Source organism: Carya illinoinensis, chromosome 7, assembly GCF_018687715.1.
Source record: "Carya illinoinensis cultivar Pawnee chromosome 7, C.illinoinensisPawnee_v1, whole genome shotgun sequence".
In the NCBI taxonomy this organism is placed as follows: domain Eukaryota; kingdom Viridiplantae; phylum Streptophyta; class Magnoliopsida; order Fagales; family Juglandaceae; genus Carya; species Carya illinoinensis.
The window spans coordinates 10,517,360-10,532,884 of record NC_056758.1 but is presented as its reverse complement, the minus strand read 5'-3'; the positions used below and the strand labels follow the sequence as shown (position 1 = coordinate 10,532,884).

At 36.7% G+C, this 15,525-nt stretch overlaps 1 protein-coding gene across 2 annotated transcripts; it reads right to left on the bottom strand.

Annotated features, from left to right (window-relative positions):
- Positions 1-81: 81 nt before the first annotated feature.
- Positions 82-7,551, bottom strand: LOC122315938 (aconitate hydratase 1). Of its 2 annotated transcripts, XM_043132298.1 has the most exons (21): positions 7,488-7,551; positions 7,332-7,398; positions 7,041-7,145; positions 6,129-6,289; positions 5,937-6,029; positions 5,552-5,737; positions 5,192-5,353; positions 4,761-4,905; positions 4,505-4,647; positions 4,377-4,433; positions 4,208-4,287; positions 4,051-4,126; positions 3,121-3,306; positions 2,678-2,745; positions 2,477-2,595; positions 2,229-2,350; positions 2,059-2,157; positions 1,486-1,965; positions 945-1,043; positions 614-856; positions 82-503 (listed from the first exon to the last, which is right to left on the bottom strand). In XM_043132298.1, exons 2-21 carry the CDS (start codon positions 7,333-7,335, stop codon positions 429-431), a joined length of 2,703 nt encoding a protein of 900 aa, XP_042988232.1. In that variant the 5' UTR covers positions 7,336-7,398; positions 7,488-7,551; the 3' UTR covers positions 82-428. The 2 variants fall into 2 exon arrangements, with proteins under 2 accessions (XP_042988232.1, XP_042988231.1); XM_043132297.1 differs by lacking the exon at positions 7,488-7,551 and having other exon boundaries at positions 7,332-7,481.
- Between the last annotated feature and the right edge of the window lie 7,974 nt (positions 7,552-15,525).

Here is a 15,525-nt window from a genome sequence, read left to right as displayed (position 1 = left end):
TAGAAGATGCTTTTCTGGGTCACAACGGACCGTTAAGCTAGTGAGCATAAAAGTAGCAGAGGATAAGGAGAGCCATGGCCCTTAGAATTCAAAGTTGGAAACAAATAATATTATGGCGCCTTGAAAACTCGAAATGAAAAGTGCCATCAGGAGCCCTTTTACCTGCAAGCCAACTTTACAGCAAATTTATTAAAGAAAAAAAAAATATGGAAAATAAAGAACTTAAAACACTGGCTTGATACTACGGGAATTTTTGTATCGTAAATGATATAAAAATGCCAAACACTTGCATATATATCCATCCACCAGTTCCCATTTATTCATAAGTTTGCTGGGGTGTGCTCCAAAATTGAAACAACGTTCTTTGTTTCCAAAACCATATGGCAATATTTGGAAACAGAAATGGAGCCATCAACCTGAGTGGCAGATTAATGATGAGAATTGATCAAGTTTCGAATGACGTATTGCAGAATGCCTCCATGATCAAAATAAGCCAGTTCCACCTGCATTGAAGTAACCAAAAGATTATATTGGAAGGGAAATTATAATTACCCAGAGCTTTCATGAGAAATTAGACCGATTAAAAGGAGAAAAGCCAAGTCTAATCTGTTACCTCTGTGTCAAATCTTAGTGTACAAGTGAAGGACTTTCCATTGTCTGTAACTACTGCAAGATCTTGACCAGGTCTAATTTCATTCACACTGCTTGGAAGATGGATGCTATATCGTTCATGGCCAGTCAACCCAAGAGTCTCAGCATCCTCCCCAGGCTTAAAACATAGTGGAATAATACCCATGCCCACCAAATTACTGCGGTGAATGCGCTCAAAGCTCTTTGCTATGACTGCTTTCACACCCTGGGAGCAATTATCATTTGAGTCTGTTATACAAAATCCAAACGCTAACTAAAGAATGAAATGGAGTGAAATGCTATCAGTGACATACCAGTAGCATTGGCCCCTTGGCAGCCCAATCACGAGAACTTCCACTCCCATACTCAGCACCAGCCAAAATAACTGTTTCATGCCCCTCACTCTTGTACCTCTGTATATGAAATAAATCACAGAACCGAAGCATATGGTTATGAATTCAATAAGGAGAACTGCATTATTTAAAAAGGAAAAAATCAATGAGCAAAATTAATAAACATATGAAGCTAGAAATCAGAATTATCAAATTAAAGTAGTTTTGGGAGAGAATTATGGGTCCTGCAGGGCGTTAAAACGTCATCCAGCACATCAAGAGCTGTGTAGCAGACCAGATTGTCTTAGAATAAACATCACTTGGCAACTTATGATTCAGTGATAAATCTATGTATCAGATAGGCGAGTTTCAATGGCATCAGCTGGAGCCCAAGTAGAGCAACCATCAAGGATTATTGATCGTTTTACGCCCACCTTTTCCTTGCAACTTCATTTTTGTGCCAGAGGCTGGTATATCTGCACTATTGACTGTATGGAAAAAAGATATGTTTAGAGGAAGTTACCATGGCAGCATCAAATACGGATAGTTTCTCGCCAGTGGGAATATGAATGGTTTTTGGCCCAACTTCTCCTTTCAATAGTTTATTGACAAGGCGAATATTGGCAAAAGTGCCCCTTGCCATGATCTCATCATTACCACGACGACTTCCATAAGAGTTGAAGTCTCTCCTATCAACCCCACGCTCCAGAAGGTATCTGGCTGCAGGACTGTCTTTGTGGATGCTACCAGCTGGTGAGATGTGGTCAGTTGTAATGCTATCGCCAAAGTTGAGCAAGCAGTAAGCATTCTTCACTCCATGAAGGCCTGGAGGAGACATGCTCATTTCTTTAAAGTAGGGTGGCTCATGTATATATGTGGATGTTGGGTCCCAGGAGTAGAGAGTGCCAGAAGGTACAGATAATTGATTCCACATCGGGTTGCCCTTGGTGATTGCTTCATATGTAGCCCTAAACATATCAGGCAGCACACTTGATTGCACAACCTGAAATAACGGCAATATAAGAAGAAAATCAGAATTTTGAAAACCTCCTCCTCTGAATGCAAATCTAGTACTTGAGCAGGTTGAGCAGCTCACATTTGCCACTTCTTCATTGGATGGCCAAATGTCCCTGAAAAATATTTTCTTTCCATCTTTCCCCAATCCAATTGGTTCTGTTTCAAAATCGATATTTACCTGCATCATTGTCCCCAATTGAGAGAGAAACTTCCCCAAGTGCACATGGAAAAATAAAAGCAACAACATACCGTCCCAGCAAGAGCATAGGCAACCACGAGGGGAGGTGAAGCAAGATAATTGGCCCTTGTTAAAGGATGCACACGGCCCTCAAAATTCCTATTTCCAGACAATACAGCTGCAGCTACAATATCTGGAATTATGTACAAGATCAACAACTTTGTCACTTTGAAAAAATAAATTTTGATAAGTACTCCAACATTAAAAAAAATCTCATGGATGGCATTCAAACAAGCACTAAGCACAAGAAAATGTCTACCATTTTCAGTAATTGCTGACGCCACTGCTTCATCAAGATCTCCTGAATTCCCAATGCATGTCGTACAACCATATCCAACTATATGAAACCCTAGCTGATTCAAATACTTCTGCAAGCCACTGAAGACACAGTATTCTCAGGAATCATGTTTAAGTGTGCGTGTTTATTCTGAAGATGATGTTCTAGATCAATAAAAAGTACCTCCTTTGCAAGTATTTGGTTACAACGCCGGAACCAGGTGCCAGACTTGTCTTAATCCATGGCTTCACCTAAAAAAAGATAATACCACCGTATGTAAGTTCAAAAAATATAAAGAACAGCATGTTCATCAACAATTTCCCAATATTACCTTGAATGCAAAACTGTGTAACATGGAACAACAAAGCGTATAATGAAAATTTCAACCAAAATCATCAGTCACATGATAGTCCAAGTTTAAAAAAAAAATAGTAGACTCACAACCTAATGGCCCCAAGTTATCATTCGTCCAATTCATTGCCCCTCATGAAGTAGACCCCGCATCCAGCCAAGTCTTTGTAATATATATATATATATGACATCTTTTAGCATGGCTCATACTGATCCACCCTAATGCAATTCATCAAACAATTTTTTAATTGCAGCAAAAAGTTGAGACGTATAACCTCCAATCCAAGTTCACAGGCTTTTTTCGCAACTAGTGCAGCTCCAAGCATTACACTAGGATTTGAGGTATTAGTGCAGCTAGTAATTGCAGCAATAACCACATCCCCATGCCTAAGCTGTGCCGGGGTCCCATGAAATGTGAAATCTACAGCCTTATTTTGAGATTCCTTTGGTACAGCAAAACCCTGTTATAACATGCAAGAAAAGTAAATGGGGGATTATGGCTGTTATATCGAAAGGAATACACTAGCAAACATTTAGAACCAGTTCTGTAGTAACTAACTGAAATAAGATGAGTATAATACCAAATTCACCACGGACAAGAGGAATTAGAAAGAAAGGAAAGTGCATGTATACAGATGCTAACAAAAGTCAAAGTAACGAACCTAAGTAAAGAAATCATTGACAAAAAACCTAAGGGTTGTGTGAGGAAATTGTAAAACAAAGCATCAATCACATTTTTTTAGGGTTGGTGGATGGATCAAGCCTTGCCCGGCTGCTCCTCCCTTGTAGCTTCACAATTCTCCACTCTTTCTTTCCAGCAAGTCCAGAAATATTGCTAACCCTTTTTGGGTGGAAGTCAGAGCATTCCCAGATAATTGAGCCTATTGATCCCAATCATTTTCTGAAGTATTTATTTTATAAGCTTCCCGTCCTTATAAAAGCTTCTGGAAGGGGGTTTTACTTGCTTGTGTGTTTTTCAAGTTTTGAAGCTATAGAGAAAATATGGATATTTTTACCCTCCATTAATGCAGATTGATGTTTGTCTCAAATGTTACAAATTTTCATTCCCCGTATGCAATGCTTGGCAGATCCAAGACACAAAACTCTGTAATAGCTTTTCAGCAGTGAGTCACATGCAGTTGTAAGCTTTCCAAGCAACCCTAACAATCAACCACAAGTTTCTTTGAGTTTGGGAAAGATCTCACCTTAAAACCAACTCTATTATCAAGGCATGCAAACCAATCAGCTTTCATCTCTCTCAGAGGGACACGATCATGTGGCCTGCAGAATCAGATTCTGAGATGACCATGTAGGATTGAAATTCATGTGACCCAAAGCTAAAACATATACTGAAAATTGTACCTCTTTGGACCAGATATACAAGGTTCAACATCTTCAAGATTAAGCTCTAAAGAGGAGGAGTAAACTCTTTCAACTTGGGGCTGAGTTAAGGCAATTGATTTAGCATCAGACCAAATCAGTAGATTTGTTGCATGAATGTTCTCTAACATAAGTTGTATGCATAGCTTACCTCAGTGTAGTCCACAAACATGTTATTAGCACGTAAATAGGATTCTATCATAGCAATCTGCATGAAAATTTACAAGTCATTTATTCTGAAAATAAACAACAATTAAAATTGATTAAACACGGGCTTACAGTGTCATCACTTCTGCCAGTCAGTTTCAGGTATTGCAGGGTGACATGATCCACAGGAAAGAAGCCCATTGTTGCACCATACTCAGGAGACATGTTCGCAATAGTTGCACGATCTGCTAGTGACAATTCACTCATGCCTTCCCCTGCATAAGAGGGTAAAGACCCACTCTAATCTTAGGTAGATAAGCAAAACAGGAAAACAATGACTGCCAACAAATCAAATATGAGATTAGCAATATTAAATTGTTGGATTTACCATAGAACTCCACAAACTTGCCAACTACTCCATGCTTCCTCAGCATTTGAGTTACTGTCAAAACCAAGTCGGTAGCTGTTACACCATCTCTCAGTCTTCCCAGTAATTTAAAACCAACCACACCAGGCAGGACCATGCTCATTGGCTGCATACAAATGAACAAAGTACAATTAAGTATCTGCTCAGAAGGAACACTTAAAATGGATATCTTGATAAAAAACTTTAGAAGGCATGCAATCAAACAAAAGTCCAGTACATTTTCACACATACATCCTCAAGAACTATATTAATATAAGCAATGAAAGAAGAAACAAACCACATGCCTATATGCAGCAAGTAATGCATTTATGACCATTAAATATGTGATTTAAGAAACATTTCATTCTCTAGTATTAATAAGTAGATACGGCATTCTTAGCAAACTGTATTACCTGGCCAAGCATTGCAGCTTCTGCTTCTATCCCGCCAACTCCCCATCCAGCAACACCCAATCCGTCAATCATTGTTGTATGTGAATCTGTTCCGACAACACTATCAGGGTAAAGCATGCCATCTGTGTTGAACACAACTCTGCCAAGGTATTCTAGATTGACCTGCAAGTCAACATCACAAAGCACATTTCATGCAGGTGACTAGAATTGCGGAAAGATAAAAAACCAAACTGGTTTTCACAAACCGAACAGATGCTATAATCAGAACAAAAGATACACGCACACACACACACACACACACGCGCGCGCGCGCGCACACATACAAACTGAGTAAAGGCGCTTCTCAAATGATGAAATTACCTGATGAACTATCCCTGATCCAGGAGGAACAACGAGCATGTTATGGAATGCATTAGATCCCCATTTGAGGAAACCAAATCTTTCTTTGTTACGCTGGAACTCAAATTCCATATTTGCTTGCACTGCATTTTCTGATCTTGCCACATCAACCTGAACTGAGTGGTCTATGACAAGATCTACAGGAACCTGCATTTTGTTAATTACATTAGCATTGCTTGAAAACGTTTAGCACTAAATAAAAAAATAATTCAAACCACATCCATGTATTAGTTGGGGTTTCCCCAAAAACATTGAAGCAGAAAAAGAGAGGAAGAAAAGGAAAGAGAAGTGCTAAACAAGCAGATAACTAGAAATTCCAATCAGAATCTATCCATGGACAGGTTACCAATGGGTTAATTTTATTAGAATTTCCACCAAGCCTGTTCATAGCATCCCGCATGCAAGCAAGATCAACAACTGCTGGAACCCCAGTAAAATCCTGAGAACAAGATTTACAAGGAAATGATTATAGCCCTTCATAGATAACATTTAAGAAAATCTTACAAGAAAGAGATTGAATATCTATTATGTAGCTCACCTGCAGCAGCACTCTGGCAGGCTTGAATGGGATTTCAACCTGTTTGGGAGAGGTGTTCTCCCAATCAATAATCTTCTCCACATCCTTACTCTTAACCTCAAATTCATCACAGTTACGAATCGCTGATTCGAGAAGTATCTTAATAGAGTATGGGAGCTTATCTGCGCAAAAACATCAATCCAATCATCAAACCCCTATTAACTCAGCATAAAAGCCCAGTCCATAAAATATATAAAAACAAAAATGTACAACCAATTAATAGTAAAAAAGAAAAAAAAGACTAATGAAAAGTATTGAGAAGTGTTGTGAATAGCAGTGAAAAAGTTATGAAAAAGTAATAATAGAATATTGAATAGTAGTAAAAAGTAATAAATAGTAGTAAAAAGTAGGTAAAAAGTAATAATAAAGTAATAAATAGTAGTTGAGTATGTTGAGAATACCTTCAGAACCCAAGCACAACCTAAGACTCTTCATATCATTAGGTCGCAATAAATAAACGGATTTTACACGATGTCGATACAACTTGTGTTATAACATTTGGTCTAAACTCCCATTTTTATGACAGTACGTTGAGCAATTTACTTTGCATCATTAATGATATTTAGTACAGTAAATATTAGCGCAAGCATGCTAACGCTACACTTTCCAGAATGGATAAAAAAAGAGATTACAATATCCGATCAGCTCCAAAGAGAACTGAAAGAACATAACGTAAAGAATTTCAATCAAAGCCTTCCCAATTTCATTAGTGAGAAGTGAGAAAACAAAACCTTTTAATTAAGTTAGTCCAATGGATTAATGCGGCCTAAAAACACTATAAAGAAAAGTTTATCATGTTTTCATTTCTTACCAACTCTTATCAACAACCAAAACAGAAAATACGAAAAAAAAAAAAAAATCAGAACCACTAACCGATTCTGGGATCTTCTAGAGCTGGCAAGCTGTAGTACTTGCCGAACTGACCACCGCCTGGCTTCTCGAGCGTCTTCAATATGCTCTTGAAAGGGTTCTCACCAGCTGCAATCGATAAGACGCATCAAAATGTTAATCAAACGCAGACTCGAAGGTAATCTCAATATCTTCGATTGAAAACGAGAAACAAACACAGAATTTCCGTTAGACGCAAATCGAAATTTCCAAATAAAAAGAAGATTTTTTAAAGAAGAAAACAAATGATCAAATCTACCGATACGATGAGATTACCCATGGCTGAGATCGGAATTTCGAGTTGCACGGCGGAGCGAGTATTGGCCGCTGCTAGAAACGAGATCTACAGAAAAGCACTGCACGAGGTTACTAAATCAAAACCAGAGAGAGAGGTGTATATTCCGAGTGATGTAAATGTAGTGGTAGTCGTACCGGTTGTCCCAACTTTTGAAAAGTCGCTGTTCTTTTCTATGGTGCCTGACCTTGGGGTGCGGTGAAACGGTGTCGAATTAATACTAACTATGCGAGGGACTATTTTGCACGTGTGCATTTCGTCATCTTATTATTTTCGGTGTGTGGATGCCACGTGGTTAGCACTAACTCTCAGATCCACTCTCCAGAACTACATAACTTGCAGTGGATTCGGTCAAAGGTGGTGACACTCCCACTAGTCCCACCGCCTGGAGCGGCCTTCCGTTAGTTGTTTTGTATTATATATATATATATATAGACATATATATAAATATATATTTTTTAATATATTTAAATATTTTTTTAAAAAAATTAAAATATTTTTAAAATGTGCTTACTTAATCATTAAATAATAAATAATAATAATAAAATATCAGTGATAACTCTTAGCAGTAGTCACCAGCAACAAGAATATCATTTTCCTTAGATGAATTCAATTGATCGGTCTATATGAGATTTTTTAGATTAGTTCACTATTTTTCCACTTTGGACCGGACGAAATATCTTTATAGACCGGATCAGACTATTAGCCATCGGTCAGTTTGGTCTGGCCCAATATTAAATGGGCCAATTTATGCTTTCCAGCTTAATATTGATATTTTTAGACAAATTTCGACTTAAGAAAATGTTATCCTATTTTCAACCCAATAAATAATAATATTTATTTATATAAAAAAAAAAGAACTTGAAAAAGATGCAATATGCCAATAAATTAATAACATCCAAGCTCTAAATAAAAGAAAAAAAATATAAAAGAAAAGGAAAAAAATATACATTATCCTTAAAAGGTTATCAATCATACTAATAAAATTAAAAAAAAAAATAGAGAAAAAGAAATTAAAAAAAAAATTCTTAATCATCTAAATTCCAAAGAAAAGAAAACCACCAAAAAAAGTAAAAAAAACTAGCATATAAAAATTATTACCATCCATGCATCTAGCTATAAAATAATATTAAAAATTACAAATGATTTAACGGTAATTTAAAAAAAAAAAAAAAAAAAAAGACTAAATGACAATGAGGCCACAGGCTTAGAACTGAAACTCCAAGTCTTCAACTCTCCAAGTCCACAACTCCAAGTCCTCACAAGTTACAAAAATGATTTACTGCAAAAAATACCAAACAAATATCTTAGTTTAGATTTTTTTTTTATTGTTTTTTCCATGCTAACCAAAATAACTAATATGGTAGTATATTCTAATCACCTTAATCATCTGCAATGGGTGTGGATATTGTTTTTGACGCTTCTATAGAATTTTTAACCTCCCCAACAAGTTCTACACATAACAGATAAAAAATAAATAAAAAAAATAAAGAAGAAGAAGAAGAAGAAGATTATATAAATTTATATAAGATATAAATCAATGAATCATGAAAAGATACATAAGAAAATTAATTTGTTACGTACCCATATCCAACTGTTTTTCAAAATCATCCACCTCTTCAATTAAAGCCCTAAGACTATAGGAGCAGAAGAAGATTAAAGCCAATTCTGCTTACAAATGTGGTTCTCTACTATTATCAAAGACAAACTACTTCAGAAGTGATCAAGTACACTACCTGCTGTGCTAAATGTAAATTTAGAAACCACTATAGATAACAGTATTGCAAGAATATCGCATGCAACTTTTTATTTGAGTCTCATGTATATGACCTAACAATTCTCAAACTTTAGGTATATATAATAGTCTTACACCTGCAAGATATATATATATATATATATAGAAAATCTTAAAATATGAATAGAGAACAAATTGTTTTGAAAAGTTAAAAAAAATATATAAAACTAGCCTTTGAAACCCAATGAAGAATTTCTTAACAAGAAATGTCGAAACCAATGAAAACATAGAATAAAAATTACTTACACCAAGTAGTTACAATTTCATAACATCTTTATTTTCTTTTGTTTTTCTCCATTTCTTGCGCAAATAATAGGAACCTTATGCATAGAAAGTCAGACAAAAGTTCTTACTTTTTTGCATGATCAAATTCTATCAATTTAGTCTGTGTAACTCTGCTTTCATCTACCTATTAGATTAGTTCTTAAGTAGGATTAGCAACTCATATGATAGAGCCATTTCAACAAGTTATAATCATTTTATTTTGAATTACAAATTTTCCATAATTGCTATGGTGTTAGCGATAATATCTATTAGAGGGCCTCACTACAATGAGGAGACAAAAAGATGACATAAAGTTAATGGAACAAAATGAAAATTGGGAGACAAGACATAAATCTGACAAAAGAAAGAAAAAAGGAAAAGGGTTAGACAAAATGAGGTAAAGACCAAGAGAGATGGGGGCTTTTGGAGATTTTTTTTATCAATGCTTTGACGTGAGACTTCTGGTTTTAGGATTTTTCATGATCTAAACCAATGTTTTAAATTTCGTATCATATTGGCCAGTATAAAAAATTATATGTTTCGTATCGAGTCAAATACCAACCGTACTGGTCTGTTTTAGTCAATACTAGCAGGTTTTCGGTGTACCGGCCATTCAGGTACTGGTCGAAATTTGTGAATTTTTGTAATTAATATAAAAATTCTATTTTTTTCATAATTTTCACTCCAATTCTCACATTTGAATACTATTTTCTTAACTTAGAAATATTATTAAGTTATATATATGTGTTTTAGTTTTTTAAGACTTGCATTAATATTATTTTGAAATAAAATTTATATATTTATAATTAATTTATTATATATATACTGTCCCGAAATGGTACCGATATCAAAATATTTCGTTTTAGCGCCTTAACGGAAACGGCTATCAAAACGGTATTCAAAACATTGATCTAAACACTTTCATCAACTTGTCAAGTATCAACCCCATTATACATTGGTAGATTTATTCCTTGTGATCATCTTCAAACAGGTTTGTGCAATAGAAAATGATAATGATACTCACATGGACATTTACACGTACGGCTACGGTGCACGGTGCCATGGACATTTACACGTATGGCTACGGCGTACGGTGCCATGGACTAATGTGAGTGTAGATGTGTCAATGCCACATTCGTGCATAATAATCGATTTGTTTTAAAAAATTGAAATTCACAATTTCTTGCTTTTGGCAACACCCATTTTGGCAACTTCAGCCCAAGGTCTCCCTCCATTTTAACTTTTCAAGGACACAATCAAATTGATTCAAGACTTGTGCAAGTCTCATTCCTTTTCAAAGCACACAATCGAATCAAGCCATTTTTGTAGCTCTCATCTACATTAGTATGTGTGAATATCATTTCTCTTTATACATATTGTAAAGGAATATATTCCCCCCACCACCTTCAATGGACTAGGCTTATGTTTGTAATGCTTCAAGGCCTAGGAATTGGGATAATCGAACCTGACCCACGGTCGTGGGAAGAAGGAAGAAGGCCCGAGCGGGTATAAGCGACGACGTATTCTCGTCCAAGTAATGGGCAAAAGGCTATGCCGCATTAAATGGCCCCGCATGGAGTGGAGCAGGAGATACTGGCTGAAGATCCTATTGCTGATAAAGAACTACTGCATTTGATGCACCAGTATGCCAATTTGAGCTAACAAGACCCAGATAGGGAGGGTTTAAGTAGCGTAAAGCTGACAAATGAAGGGTTAATCACTCTCTCTCTCTCTCTCTCTCTCTCTCTCTCTCTGGTTCTCCTGCGGAAAAGATGAGATGAGGTCGTAAATGATATGGTTCCTTGTCGAACAACAAGATGTATTTGCCTAGAGCCATGAAGACATGGACGTGATCGAACATCACCTAAGCTTGAATCCTGATGCCAAGAAGATTCGGCAAAAAAGGCGGAGCTTCAACATGGAGAAATATGTCATAATGGTAGAGGAGGTAGACTGGCTACTCGCTGCAGGGTCTATCCGGGATGCCCATTACCCAAAATGGCTTTCCAACGTGGTCCTAGTATAGATTCGTAAAAGTCAAATGGCAAGTGGAGGATGTGCGTTAACTTCATCGACTTGAACAAGGCATGCCCAAAGGATAACTTCCCATTACCATGCATCGACCTAATCATCGACTCAACAGCAGAGCATAAAATGCTAAACTTTATGGACGCCTACTATGGGTACAACCAAATCCAAATGAGCCTTGAAGACAGAGAAAAGATGGATTTCATTATAGACCAAGGCCTATATTGCTACTGGGTAATGTCATTTGGCATTAAAAATGCAAGAGCCACTTACCAGAGATTGGTTAACCAAATGTTCAAGGACCAAATCGGCCGCAACATAGAAGTATAGGTCGATGACTTGCTCGTCAAAAGCAAGGAGCCCAAGGCGCATCTTGATGATTTGCAAAAGGCCTTACGGTCCTCAGGAAGTACAAAGGTTGGGAAAGTTCCTCGGATTCGTGGTCTCAAAAAGAGGCATCGAAGTTAATCTAGAAAATATTTAGGCCGTGATCAAAGTGAGATCCCCTTGCACCATCAACAAAGTACCAAATGTTTATGGGGAGAATTATGATAGTCAACCAATTTGTTTCCAAGTAGATCGATAAATGCTTGTTGTTCTTCCAAGTGTTAAGGAAAGTTCACAAGTGGAATGACGATTGTGAAGAGGCATTTACCTGACTCAAGGAATACCTCACTAGCCCGCCCCTTTTAAGCCAAACCATAAGGGGAGAGACCTTATATCTTTATCTATTGGTCATGATCGTTGCCCTCTCTGCAGTACTGGTCCAGGAAGAGGGCAAGACGCAAACACCTGTCTATTGCACCAGTAGGGCATTAAGAGGAGTGAATCCAAGATATCCACCAATGGAGTTATTGGCGTTCGCACTGCTGGTAGCTACCCGCTGACTAAGGCCTTACTTCCAAGTGCATCCAATAAAATCCTGATAGAAGCGCCATTGAAGAAGGTTTTTCAGCACCCAACCACATAGTGAAATGGTCGATCGAGCTGAGAGAGTTAGACATTGACTATGTCCCCCAGAAAACTATCAAAGGGCAAGCCCTAACGGATTTCATTTCAAAGATGACCAGACCCTTTGGAAATGCACCTACCTTGCCAAAAGGCAACCAGTGGCATGTCTATATTGATGACTTGTAGTGTTGAAATGGCAGGGTGTAGGTAGGGGGAGTTTGGTCCATTCCGGTCCGGTCCGGTCTCGGGAGGTTTTATGGACTCGGGACCGGATCGGACCTATTCGATCTAGGGTTTTCCTACCCTCGTCTTGACTGAACTTCATAAAGACCTGGGCAGTCTGGTCCCATTCGGGACGGTCCGGTTCGGTCCAATTGGTCCGACTGTGTTCTAAATTGGCCAATGGCCCAATCTTTTTCTTACATAACTTTCGGCCCAACAGTTAAAATCCACTAACAATTTATCTAGTTTTAAGCCAAAAATACTAAAAAAAATTACTTAGAAAAAATAAAAATAACCATTAAAAACAATTGTCTATATACAATAAATTTGAATAAAATATTTTATTGCAAAAAAATAAAAAATAAAATATTTCTATATACATCCAAACAATTTAAACAAGGTTATCAATCAATCATAGTATATACTATTTAATATTTATTATATAGCAAACTAGTAACTTAATTGGAACTTGCATTATCTAAAAAAAGAAAGAAAGGTCTTTAAGAAAAAAAAGAGAAAAAAAAAAGCTAAAATCTAACTTTATGTATCTTACATATATCAAATGATTCAAACTAGTGTAATAAGTTTCTATAGAACAACAAATATTAAAATTTAAAACCCATTCAATCTCACAGACTATAGAAAAGATGAAAATTTTAGAAAAAAAGATAGAGAAAAGAGCTAGGAGCAATCGGCATGCATAGTGTTTGATGGATTTTCAAAGTTACCATGCAATAACTATTCCATGGCATAATGAGGGGTTTTGGAATGTAAACTTGAATTCATGATGGAGAGCTGACCATGGTTGAAAAAGAAACCCTAGGGACGTGTGGGAGGTTTACAAAAGAAAGAAAACCATTTGCTAGATGGTGGTATTTACTATTTACATAGTGATGAGAATCCAAGGCTTATACTCCAAGTGGTGCAATCTCATTGGGCACTAAATCTCTACTGAGCTAGAACTTAATGTGGGCCTCAAAATGGGCTTTCCCTTGGGCCTCATGTTCAGTTTTTGTTGGGCCACTCTTTGGGCCTCAATAGCTTATTAAGTTGGGCCTTAGCTTTGTGCCTTGTCTTGAACCTTTATTTGGTCATTTTTCTTATCAAGCTTGGACCCTCATTTTAACCAACTTTTGAGCCTTCTTCATATCCACCCAACCTCCATGACTTGCTGTGAACCAATTACCAAGTCAATTAAGGTGGCAAGTCTTCTTCATACCACTTGTCATCCTTCTATTGGCCTTTCGGCAACTCGTTTTCACAAAAATTGTCTTATTTTAGAAATCTCTAGAAATCCTAATTAAAACGATGGTGAAAGTTATTTAGCTAAATTATGATCCTAAATGACTCCATTAATCCAAAAGTCATATTCTCTTAAAGATCATAACTTTCAGTTTGCCAAATTCATGGGTTTATTATTGTCAAATTTCCAATATTTGACAATGATAATATCTTGATCTTTGTGCTTCTTGGCAGGGTGTTACACATACCACAATAACGAGTTTGGTATGATCACCTTTTTCAAGTGGTGATTCTCACCCTAGACCCAAGCTTGCCCACTGTGGGAGAGCTCCATGTTGAGGCTAAGCTCAAAGTTCTAGTGATGGTGAGCTAACTATGGCAAGCCTAACACTTGCCATGTGGGGTAAGCTTCTTCACTCCTACCACATGGCAAGTTCAGCTCCTTGCCCACTGTGCTTCATATCGAGGGCACCATATTGTCCACACCACTGTAACTACCTTCATCAAGATGAGCACTTGCCCATGGTGGCTGGAAAAACTAGCTCTCCAAATCTCATTTTTAGTGGCAGGTGATGAATGTCCAAGCTATTGCTTACTACCAAGAAATGTAGTAGATCATCACTCTACTCACCATCAAGGCTAGCCCAAGGGTTAGGCAAGTTAGGAAATTGCCTAAGGTCCTATCCCTAATCAAGGCCCCCAAATTAATTTTCTTATATATTTTTTTGCTTTAGAGGAAAAAAAAAAGGCAGCATAACACTTAAAAAGAAAAATTTACATTTGATACTGAAAAAAAGTGTGCAAACTGTACAGAAAAAGAATAAAAAAAGTAAATGACTCAAACTGTTTTTATGAGAAAAGATATGACATTGAAAGCCAAAAAATAAAATAAAAAAAGAACTGTGGAAATGATTACAAAAATTATCACAACTCTCTAGTCATTTTGTCTCTCTCACGGCAACAACTCAAGCATTATCTAACTTATTTCATCCTTGGCTTAACCATTTTCATTTGTTTCTTTCATTCTCTTTCCTTATTTTTTCATTTCTTATTATAACCTTTTTACTTTTAAGTTATAGTAGCCTCTTTTTTATTTTTAGTTTTTCATATATCTCCATTCCCATTCTCTCACTTTATACAATTAATTTATCTCATTTTCTTTTTCATTCTTTAACATATTTTTATTTATGTTACAACCATTTTGCATCTCAAAAATAAGAATAATGATTTTTAAAGAAGCTTCAAAATTATATATTTATTAATACAATATGCAATATCATTTTATTATATTAAAAATTCAAAAATAAATAAAATTTTGCCTTAGGCCTCGATTTATATTGAGCCGCCCTTGCTTGACACTATGCTCTTCTCCCCATGACCTTGCATGGTAGTGGCCTTATTTTGCTAGGCAAAACATGATCTCCTACCTCCTCCACACTTGCATAGGGCTAGAGAAATAGCTAGACCTGAATGCCATCTATGACCGGTCCATAACGAATGCATGTTGTCTTACATCGGCAAAGGTTGCATGCTCCCCACTTTCACATGAAGACCTACTCAACCATTAAGATCCGTATAATAGATGACCACATGTAGGCGGGCAAAATGCCATGCACGTACATTACGCATGGTGAGCCTCATCTGAGTATTTGCTACTTGCTTCTCTATACAAT